This window comes from Suricata suricatta, chromosome 8 (assembly GCF_006229205.1).
Source record: "Suricata suricatta isolate VVHF042 chromosome 8, meerkat_22Aug2017_6uvM2_HiC, whole genome shotgun sequence".
NCBI classification, from domain to species: domain Eukaryota; kingdom Metazoa; phylum Chordata; class Mammalia; order Carnivora; family Herpestidae; genus Suricata; species Suricata suricatta.
In genome coordinates this window covers 109,932,747-109,944,965 of record NC_043707.1, presented here as the reverse complement: position 1 = coordinate 109,944,965, position 12,219 = coordinate 109,932,747, and the positions used below count along the sequence as shown (strand labels likewise).

Here is a 12,219-nt window from a genome sequence, read left to right as displayed (position 1 = left end):
CTCAAGAAAAATTTATTTGCTGTTTGTCAAGATTTTTTTCATTGTAAGTTTGAGAATAATTCTCTTTTAAGCTCTCTACATCTGTGAGTAGAAACCAGAACCTTACTTCTTTTAATGTAGTACTTATGCATCTTTTGCAATAGCAATCAGGAGAAGGTACAGCAGGGGGTCAGAATAATCATTATCTTCTTAGAAACTTCCCTAAGGGGCTTTAGCAAAGATAGATGTCCAAGAAATTCCTCTATCTATTGGTTTTTGAGAGATGTAAGGTAGGAGGAAAAGCCCCATAGGAATTAAGTAAAATATAAATGATGTACCAATTTTTATAAAGTGTAGGGTGAAACCTACACTGTAATCCAGGACTACTGTCTGGCTGAAAGTATTTTACCAGTCTGCAAATGCATGGCACAGAATATGATGCTACACAGCAAACATTATGGCTAGCTAAGAATAAATTAACTCTAGAGAATTTCTAGTCAATTTCAAAATTTTCATACATGTCAGTATTTAGTGAGAAATCTGACAGGGGACTGACTACTCAAAATTAGACCAATGACAAAAAACAAAAAAAATCATATTTATCCTTTATTATTTATGGTATTTTCCCCAAAGGTAAGTCTTGCCATTAACCATTAACTACTCCATGCATTATTATTATTACTATTAATGGTAATGACAATGGAACAATACCATTTAGTGATCACTTACCACAGACCAGAGACAAAACAAATATTTTCGCATTTCATCACACAAAAACTCAGTGAGAAAACTGGAACTTCGAGGGATTATGAAACTTGTCCAATGCACAGAGCTAGTATGTGCTAGAACCAGAATTCAAATTCCTAAGATCTTGCTTTTAACTTCTGAGCTAGACTGTCCCAGAATAATGTTAGTTAAGATTTCATATGGCCCATTGAATATTTCCATCTGTCACCTTACAATGCTGGAAGAAGTCCACACTTGCATAAGAACACAAAAGCACCAGAAATGCCTTATTGGCTAACACCAGTTATCTGACCACAAGGGCATTTGGTTTCAGAATGGTAACAAGGAACCATTTGTTGAGAGATAATGACACTGACATTTATGAGGTTGGTATGAAAAAAGGGTATAAATGTCCTCCATATTTTCTGAATTTCTCCCTCTCTCTCTGTATACATGTATGTGTATACCAAATAATCTTTTCTTCCTTATAACACTACATTGTGATGCTGCATCCAGTAATTTATTTGTAGTCTGTTTGAAATTTTATATTACATATATACATATGTATATATATATATACACACACACACACCCAGAACTCAACCTTTTTATAATTTTATAATGTTTATTTATTTTTGAGAGAGAGAGAGAGAGAGCAAGTGGAGGAGAGGCAGAGAGAGAGGGAGAAGCTGAAGCAGCTCACGCTCTGAGCTGTCAGCACAGAGCCCTTTCCAGAGCTTGAACCTACGAACCACAAGATCATGACCTGAGCTGAAGTCAATCGCTTAACGGACTGAGCCACCCAGGCTCCCCTTAACTAACTCTAAAGAATAAAGGGGCTCATGATGGAGGAGGGCACTTGTGGGGAAGAGCATGGGTGTTGTATGGAAACCAATATGACAATAAACTATTAAAAAAAAAGAATAAGGGGCTCAAATACAAATAAAATATATAAAGCCTTTTCAACTTAAAATTAATTAAAAGATAAAAAATACCTAGTAGTGCAACTGCTGGGTCATAGGAGAGTTCTATTTTTAATTTTTGAGGAAAAAATAAAGAATGAAGAGATCTATAAGATATCTACGGTCTCTAATGAAGAGACACAGTGTGAAATTCTAAGGCTATCTTAATTATATGGTATATAGCAAGAGCAAAGAAACAAGTTTAAAAGACAATAATGCAAACAGCCACTACCAAATCGACAGGTGGGAGAGGCAAGCTACATTCAAGAACAGTCCATCTTACCTAAACAAGCTGTGTAAAATAAGGTAGCAAAGACCAACAGAAGCAGTGGCAATTGCCATCAAGTAAAGAGGAAGAGAATGCCACAAAGAGCAAAGGGCAGCAGTTGTCTGGAGAAATTCAGTTCAAGGGTAGATTTAAATAAAGTACCTTCTATCACCCCAAAAGGGAGGACCATCCCAGGTGGCCCAACCCTAATCTCTGAATTGTAACATAAAGCAACAACTAGTGCTTCCTACCTTTCCCAAGTCAAGATGCACAACAAAAATGAATCCATTTAGAGGACATGCTGGGAAATATAGCCAGAGGCAACTGATTCAGGGGCAAATGTCATCCCAAGCCCCACCTTGCTTCCCCAAGAGGTGAGTCATATTTCCACACACCTGAAATCCATTCACAACTCACCAGTGTGTGGCTGTCCACCAGGTGGAAAAATCTGCAATAACTTGTGTTGAAAAGTAGTTCAATTATGTCCAATTTACTCTACTTAATAAATTGGGAAAATGTAATACATCAGAGCAATATTTTCATCAGTAGTCATTAATGTTAGAACATTTTGATGCTTAAAGGGCAAGCTTCAGTTATTAGAAAAACTAACTCTTGGAATGCCTTGTTCCAGGAGCATACAGAAATACAATATGTGAATGCTCTGCATTTTATTGGGCTTCTAGGTGTTTCCATCATATTATCCTGTTAATCTCAAGATACTGTTTTATACTCCCAATTAACCTGATCAATATCCATGATGCTTTTTTTTTTTCATGTTTATTTATTTGTTTTGAGAGAGGGAAGAGTATGCACAAGTGAGGGAGGGGCAGAGAGAGAGGAAGAGAGTCCCAAGCAGGCTTTGTGCTGTGAACACAACTAGGGCACAACTCAGGGCTCAATCTCAAGAGTCATGAGATCATAACCTAAGACAAAACCAAGAGTCAGATGCTTAACTGACTGAGCCACCCAGGTGCCCCAATATCCATAATGCTTTAAATCCAGGACTAGCCCAGGCAAACTAAAACATATGGTCACCCTGGTATTATACTATTCCCTCATTTGATCTTAACCATTTTAGAACAAGGAAACCTAAGTTTACCTATCCTCTTCTTTAAAAGCAAAAATAAAAATAAATCAGTACATGTTATTATCAGGAAACTAAAACTTGAAATATATAGAACAGAAAATAAAAGTGGTACCCTTTACAACCCCAGGAATTTCACTTCCCAGAGATAACTTCGATTAATGGTCTGCTTTTCCATGTGGACACTATTACCCAAAGCCAGATAAATGGATACCAAGTGGCCAAAATAACAAATGTCTATCCCATACATGGAGGTCAGGTGGAATCTGCCCCTCTCCTGCACTTACTTATGGGGTAAAGCATATGATTTGGACCTAAATCATAGGAGTAAATCACTTTCTTCTTGGTCACAATGTTAGTTCAACATGGTCACATGATTTTTTTAGCACAAATGAGATGCAAGGAAGCTTTTCCTCAGCCTTCTAGAAAAAAAAATCTAGCTCATTTTCACATGTATTGAAATTGTGAGGATCTAAGGCCTTGATCTGCATTGTAGCCACTAGCCACATGTAGTGGTTGAGTATTGAAATGTGATTAGTACAAATTGAGACATGATGTAAATGTAAAAGACACATTGGATTCTGACTGGGCTTTCTAGGACTCACATCTGAAAGTCCTAATTGACAGGGTTGCCTGGGTGGCTCCGTCAGTTAGTGTCTGACTTCTACTCAGGTCATGATCTCTCAGTTCAGGAGTTCAAGCTCCATATCAGGCTCTGTGCTGACAGCTCAGACCCTGGAACCTGCTTCAGATTCTGTGTCTCCCTCTCTCTGCCTCTCCCTGCTCATGCTCTGACTCTCAAAAATAAATTTTAAAAAAATGTTTAAAACAATTGAAAGTCCTTATTGATATAATATATAGTCATATGTAGAATGATACTTTACATTTAGGATACTACTTTTTCCATTGAACAACAGATCATGGGCATTTGTCCTTGCCAGTAACCTTAACAGTAGTGTGGCCAGATCTCTATAAAGAATTCCATATATGGACAAATCATCTATTCCTTTTCTGTTTACACCACTGTGTCTAGTATATGGCACCAGCTTTCTTTCAGGTCCTCCAGTGTCAACACTCTTTTTTGTATCAGACATTCACACACACTTACCCTGTATTGGAAACTCTGTCCTCTCTTTTTACTTGTCTGCACTTTTCACTTGATGCACTTAAATGCCATCCCTACAAAGCTGAGTTCCCTTACTATTCAATTTAGGGTAGGTCCTCCTGTTATTGCCTCTCATAGCACCTCATCTTCTCTAGATTTGTGAACCAAAATGCATCAATGATCCTTGGAAAATGTGAGGCTATGAGCACCAACCCTCTGAGTAGTTCAAGATCCAGGTATAACTTTTGACTCCCTCAAAACTTGATGACTAATAGCCTACTGTTGACTGGAACTCTTAACAATGACATAAATAGTTAATTAGCACCTATTTTGTATGTTATATGTTATTACATACAATATAATCTTTTATAAAGTAAGCTAGAGAAAAGAAAATCATAAGAAACAGAAAATACATTTCCAGTACTATATCGTATTTATCAAAAAAAATCCACATATAAGTGAACCCTCGCAGTTCAAACCCATCTAATTTCTTTATATGTTTCTTTAATGCCTATCTTACTCCATCTCACTATACTACAAACATCATTAGCACGGATTATGGGTATGTGGTTCAGCCTTTTATTCCTAGCACCTGGACCAGTGCCCAACACATAGTAAGTGCTCAATAAACATCTGCTGGATACCAGGAATGAATGTTAAAGGGGACAGGGGAAAGAAGGCCAAGGAAAGGTGAAGTAGTGTGGTAAGGGAACCCAGAAAGGAGTTGGTTAATACTGTCTATCAGAATTATAAACAAAGGGTGAAAACACACAAATTAACAACAGGTCTGGAAGGATTTGAATGCTACTGACTCCCTGGATTTTCCCCAGGCATAAAAATGAATGATCAGAGATGCAAATGGTGAAGTCTGCAGTTCAAAGCATTCCTGAACTTTACACAATAAAAATTCTGCATGAGGTTTTGTTCTCTGTCAGTGACAAGATGGTTCTTAGACTCATTCTTATAACCTTAATACAAAAATATCAGAAGATCTGGGCTCTGCTTGAAGAGTTCTTATCTGACTCTGCTCTAAGACAGGATCATGCTTTTGGCTTCTGCTTTGTGGAACTCCTCACAAACCTAGCTGAAATGCTGTCCTGGTCATATCCCAGCCAGCCTTTCTGGGCTCCACAAAAGTGAAGAACATCTACTATTTTCTTGTTTACATTCTTGTTCTCATACAGGGTCTACCTTGCTGGTTTTACTGATCTTCCACCTTGAGGAAGGACAGAGTTTTGTGACTGAAACTCTTTAGGATTGATAAATAATAGTCTCTTAATTATTCCTCTGGATGTGAGGCCTCTCTTTAAATAAGAATGTCTCTTCATTTTGTTTTAATGTGATATATATTTTTATACACTAATTTTATCATGGAAGAGTTGATAGATATAAAAAGGAATTCATGTTATGTTTGTTATGATAGAGAGAACAAAATAAAAGAGACATCCTTGAGCCAAGCAACCAATTTAAGATCTAGAATATTATCCTTGAACCCGTCTGTATGGCCTTCTCTGGTTTCACAGTTTGTTTATTTTTAAAGAATGCAAACCACTTGATTAGTGAACTCCAGCAACCTGGGCTTAGAGGGGCGTGAACCTTAGAGGAAATGTGGTGCTGTCCACCAGGCAGGTGCTGACGAGCCTTGAAAAAGGTGGGAGAGCCTCTCTCTCTCTCTCTCTCTCTCTCTCTCTCTCTCTCTCTCTCTTAACTCTTTGACCTCTCTTCCTCCCTCCTTGGCTCGCTCTCTCTCCCTCTCTCTCTCTCTCTCTCTCTTAACTCTTTGACCTCTCTTCCTCCCTCCTTTAAAAAAATTACCACATTTCCTCTTTCTGTTAGGACTGGGGAAGATTACCTACAGAGGAAGCAGGTACAGAGCCCTGCAGTTCCGTCTCCTTTCTTTTTTAGCAGATGGTTTCCATTAGGGCTTAGCAGGTATTTTTCCTTAACAGAATCAGGCATGCATTTGAAAAGCAAGCATCAGGGTCACAGAACTGGAAACCACTGATTTATTACAGAAATACAGAAATTTGATAGCTGGAAAATATCTCAGAGATAACTAAATTCAATCTTCTTGTTTTAGAGCTGAGAAAACCATGGCATAGGACTTACCAAAGATCATTCAGCTAAATGCATGTCTTCAGTCTCCAAATTATTATTTTTATTTATGATTATTCAGTTCCTAATATTGGTAGATTTTCATTATTGATAATTCCATCACATTATTGATCATATTTTACATTAGTCTAAGGCATCTAGCCTGACCTAGCATTATTATTTTCATTTAGCAATATTAACAAAGATGATTTTTGAGCTACACATAAAAAACAAATATATATTCATCTCAATGCCAAACACTATTTTATTCATAACAGTATTTCTGCTTTCAATCAAAAGTCATTAAATATTCTATCACAGTTTTCTGATATCCTGACATTCTTTGCCTCTTATTTCTACTTCTAATAAAATATATTTTTAGGGGTACCTGGGTAGCTCAGCTGAGCCTCCAACTCTTGACCTCGACTCAGGTCATGATCTCACAGTTCATGGGTTCAAGCCCCATGTCAGGCTCTGCACTGACAGCTCAGTGTAGACAGCCTCTGTCTCCTTCTCTCTGTACCCCTCCCCTCCTTGCTCCCTCTCTCTCTTTAAATATATATATTATACATAAAGATAATTGAGCTGAATCTTCAAAAATATAAATACTTTAGCATGCTTTTTTAAATGTTTATTTTTGAGAGAGAGTGAGCATGAGTGGAGGAGGGGCAGAGAAAGAGGGGGAAAGAGGATCCAAAGTGGTCTCTGCACTGACAGCAGTGGGCCTGATGCAGGGCTTGAACTCACAAACCATGAGATCATGACCTGAACCAAAGTCAGACATTCAACTGACTGAACCACTCAGGCACCTACCTCACTTCAGCATATTTTTAAATGGTGGATATAATCATTAAGCTCTTTGTCATATCAGGAGTCTATAGATTGCTACTATTCAAAAACCCTGAATCCCCATTAGGTAATCAATATTGTTCTAGAAATGTATCTTCTTCAAGGTAAAAAAAAAAAGTTTTCAAGTTTAGATTTTCAAGAATACTTATATTTACTTGCTTGTTTGCTTATTTGTTTTATTCAATTGCTTAGATTTCTATTATTCTCAATGCACTTTTCTAGGCACCATTGGGAATAAAGCAGATGCAGAACCAACTCTTAGAGAATATATAATCAAGAAATAGATGAAAATGTTTATACACCTATAATATATGACCCAAGAGAGTGATCACAAACTCAAATGCCCACGGAGACCAGATGGATGATATAATGCCTGAAACCAGTTGAGTGTAAGGCAACAAAAAATGGAATGAAGTCCCTCTAAGAGAATTTCATTCTTTATTTTAAGGGAAAGGGTGGAGAAAGAGAGGATAGAGAATGTAAGAGGGAAAATAAAAAAGTATGAGAGAGAGAGAGAGAGAGTCCCTAGAGAGAGAACACAAAGGAGGAAAGCTTGAAGAGAGACAAGAAGAGAAAGGATAAACATAGAATAGAAAGGAAATATGAGGAGATAATGGAGCAAGAGGAGGGAGGAAAAGGAGAAATGAAGATAAAAGAGAAGGCTGGAGAGAAAGGAAAATGGGGAGAGAAGAAATAGAGGGAAAGAGGTGGGGGAAGGGAGGAAGGAAAAAGATGAGAAAGGGGAGAATACAGAGGGAAGAAGGGAGGAGGAGGAAGGGAAGGGAAGGTGAGAGAAGGGGAAAGTATCGGGACTGAGACTTGAGGAACTTCAGAACGTCCACACTGAGAGGTTAGGTAGAGGAGGTAGGTAGACAGAGACCAGAGTGATGAGAGAAAACCCAGGAGGGCACGGTGTCCCAAAACACCCAAAACCTCTCAAGACAGAGAAGATGGTCAATGGTGTAAAATTTTCTTGAAACTATCTATTGAATTTGACAAAATTGCTCTTGACTAGAGCAGTTTCAGCAGTGTGCTGGAGTTGGAGGACAGGCTGAAGTATGTTGAAAAGTGGATGGAAGGCAGAGGAAGAGACATAGCATGAAGACATTTCTTTCAATAAGTTTTCCTCTGAAGGAAGCAAAGAGACCGGACAGTAGATAGAGTGGGACAAGCAGTCATGGAAGAGCTGGTGTTTTAAAAGGCAGTTGATATCAACAAACGCCAATAAGCACATGATAAAATTGTCAACATCACTATCATTAGGGAAATTAAAATCAAAACTACATTGAGATACCACCTTTAAGACCACTACTATAAAAAAAAAATAACAAATGTTGGCAAATATATGGAGAAAATGAAACCCTTGTGCATTTTTAGTGGAAATATAAAATGGTGCAGCCACTGTGGAAAACAGTGTGGTGGTTCCACAAAAATTTGAAAATAGAATTATCATTTGACTCAGCAGTTTCACTTCTGGGGATATACCCAAAATAATTGAAAGCAGGGCCTCAAAGAGCTATCTGCACATCCTTGTTCATCGTGGAATTATTCACAAAAGCTAAAACATGGAAGCAACCTGAGTGTCCATTCGTGAATAAATAAGTAAAATGTGGTATATACATATAATAAAATAGTAATCAGCCTTAAAACAGAAGGAAAGATACTGACATATACCACAACATGGATGAACCTTGAGCACTTTATGCTAAGTGAAATAAGCCAGTGTCAAAATACAAATATTATATGATCCATGTATATGAGACACTTAAAGTAGTCAACATATAAAGACATAAAGTACAATGGTGGTTGCCAGGGACTGGAGGGAGAGGGGAATGATGAGTTATTTTGTGATGGACATAGAGTTTCAGTTTTACAAGATGAAAAGACTTATGGAGATGGATAGTGGTGATGGTTGCCTGGCACTATAAATGTATCCAAGACCACTGAACTGTATACTTAATAGTTAAGATGGTAAATTTCATGTTACATATATTTTGCCACAATTTAAAAATTGAAAAAAAATACCATTGATATCAGATCAGGTTTGTCTATTACTGGGATGACTAAGGAAAGACAGTCATTTTTTTTCTTTCTGATGAAGGGGTGGTTAGCAAGAGAGAGAGTGCACAGGGAGGGGCAGAGAGAGAGAGAGAGAGAGAAAGAGAATCCCAAGCAGACTCCACACTATCAGTGCAGAGCTCAACATGGGGCTCCATCCCACAAACTGTGAGAACATGACCTGAGCTGAAATCAAGAGTCAGATGCTTAACTGATTGAGCCACCCAGGTGCCCCTATTTTTTTTAAGTTTATGAGAGAGAGAGAGAGAGAGAGAGAGAGAGAGAGAGAGAGAGAATATGAATGAATGCAAGCACAAGTAGGGGAAGAGCAGAGACAGAGGGAGAGAGAGAAAAGAATCCTAAGCAGACTCCACACCAGCAATGCAGGCACACCAAGGGGCTTGAACTCACAAACCACTGTGAGATCACAATCTGAGCCAAAACCAAGAGTCAGATGCTTAACCAACTGAGCCATCCAGGCCACGTTAGAGCCATTGATAGTGGTCAAAGAAAGATGTCCAAAGGAGCCAAGTACTAGAGAAGGGGAATGGAATCCAGAAGAATAATCTCTGATCTAAGAAGGGACACTTTGGGGCACCTGGGTGGCTCAGTCAGTTAAGTGTCTGATTTCAGCTCAGGTCATGATCTCAAGGTCTATGAGTTTGAGCGCTGTGTCAGGTTCTAACAGCTCAGAAGCTGGAGCCTACTTGAGATTCTGTATCTCCCTCTCTCCCTACTCCTCCGCCATTCACGTTCTATCTCTTTCTCTCTCTTTCTCTCTCTCAAAAATAAGTAAACAAAAAAAAAAGTTTAAGGAGGGACATTTCTGTCACACTAGAGAGAAGGAAAAGATGGGTGTAGATACCAGCATGGTGATAAATTTGATAGTGAAAGTATAAAGGAGTTCCCATCAGATGGCTTCTATTTTCTACATATAGTATAAGGGAGGACATCATCTGAGAACAAGCAGGGAGAGTGAGTGAGCGATTTTTAGAGAAGAGAGAAGGTGTGAAATAACTCTTTGGGGAGTATGAAAGCAATCTCACTAGAGAAACATTGTAAGAAGTGTAGAACATCCAGTTATGATTTGGGATCACAAATTTAAAGCATACCAGTCACCTCTGTTTTTATTATTTTCTCTAGCAAGGTCAGCATCTCAAGGGGGCCATGGGGATACCATGAATCGACTTTGTATCTTGAGATTCTGAGTCAAATATCTGGGGTAAACAGCTCATGGGTGATTCCCATGCTACTGGATTGCTGAGCCACACTTTGATTGACAAGGGGATAGAGGTCCTTTCCTAGACATTCTCTTTTCAAGTGCTTCAGTAGGATAGACAGCAGGTCTGTCATCTCTAAGTCTAAAAATAATAATAATAATATGAGTAGTAAAAATCAAAACCTCAATAATAATTTAAAAAGCCAAGGAGCTCAGATCCTGATGGTGCAGCAGCCCGCAGCCTCAGCCAGGGAGTCCCAGCCGCTTTCAATGGAGGAGAAGCCCGGCCAGCCACAGCCTCAGCACCATCACAGCCACCACCATCCGCACCATCACCCCCAGCAGCAGCAACCGCAGCCACACCACCACCACCATTATTCTTTCTACAGCCACGATCACCATCACCACCACCATCACCAGCAACCTCACCAGTACCTGCAGCATGGAGCCGAGGGCAGCCCCAAGGCCCAGCCTAAGGCGCTGAAACATGAGCAGAAACACGCGCTCCAGCAGCACCAGGAAACGCCGAAGAAGAAAACAGGCTATGGTGAACTAAATGGTAATGGTGGAGAAAGAGAAATATCTTTAAAGAGCCTGGGTTCTGATGAAGCTACCAACCCTATTTCCAGGGTCCTCAATGGCAACCAACAAATCATAGACACTAATCTGAAGCAGACTCTAAAGGCCAGCACCTTTGGGAAAGCAGGAATTAAAACCAGGAATTTCGTTCAGAAGAACAGTATGGACATAAAGAATGGGAAGTCTTATGAAAATAAATCTGGAGAGAACCAGTCTGTAGAGAAGACTGATACTGTAGCAATTCCAAATGGTGTTGTAACAAATAATTCTGGCTCTATTACTAATGGTTATATGGGCAAAGGAGCAGATAATGATGGTAGTGGATCTGAGAGCAGATATACCACTCCTAAAAAGAGGAAAGCTAGGCACAATAGTGCCAAGGGATGTGAAAACCTTAATTTAGTACAGGACAAAATAATGCAACAGGAGACCAGTGTCCCAACCTTAAAACAGGGACTTGAAACTTTCAAGCCTGACTACAGTGAACGAAAGGGAAATTGAGTAGATAGTTCAAAGCCCATTTGGAAGTATGAAACTGGGCCTGGAGGAACAAATCGAGGAAAACCTGCTATGGGTGATATGCTGCGGAACAGCTCTGATATTAAACCCGGTGTGAGCGGCAAAAAGTTTGATGACCAGCCCAAAGGAAAGCATGCTTCTGCTGTTCCCTCCAAAGAGGACTCTTGGACCCTATTTAAACCACCCCCAGTTTTTCCAGTGGACAACAGCAGTGCTAAAATAGTTCCTAAAGTAAGTTATGCAAGCAAAGTTAAAGAAAACCTCAACAAAGCTGTACAGAACTCTTCTGTGTCACCATCCTCATCTTCATCCTCTTCATCATCTGCTGGGGAAACTCAGACCCAGTCTTCAAGTCGGTTATCCCAGGTCCCTATGTCAGTGCTGAAATCTGTTACTTCGGCCAGCTTTTCTAATGGGCCGGTTTTAGCAGGGACTGATGCAAGTGTGTATTCTCCAGGGGGTCAGCCACTGTTAACTACTGCTGCTAATACTCTAGCACCCATCTCTTCTGGGACTGATTCAGTTCTCCAGGACCTGAGTCTGACTTCAGCAGCTGTTGAACAAATTAAATCTAGCCTTTTCATCTATCCTTCAAATATGCAAACTGTGCTGTTGAGCACAGCGCAAGTGGATCTACCCTCTCAGACAGATCAGCAAAACCTGGGGGATATCTTCCAGAATCAGTGGGGTTTATCATTTATAAATGAGCCCAGTGCTGGCCCTGAGACTGTTATTGGGAAGTCATCAGATCATAAAGTGATGGAGGTGACATTTCAA

The 12,219-nt window shown here is 39.4% G+C and overlaps 1 protein-coding gene across 1 annotated transcript in view; it reads left to right on the top strand.

Moving 5' to 3' along the window:
• Nucleotides 1–10,574: 10,574 nt before the first annotated feature.
• Nucleotides 10,575–12,219, top strand: part of LOC115299435 (nuclear fragile X mental retardation-interacting protein 2-like) — a 2,445-nt gene continuing 800 nt past the window's right edge. Inside the window, 1 exon segment of the mRNA XM_029948801.1 lies at nt 10,575–12,207. Within this exon segment, the coding sequence (XP_029804661.1) occupies nt 10,615–12,207 (1,593 nt within the window). The 5' untranslated portion in view covers nt 10,575–10,614.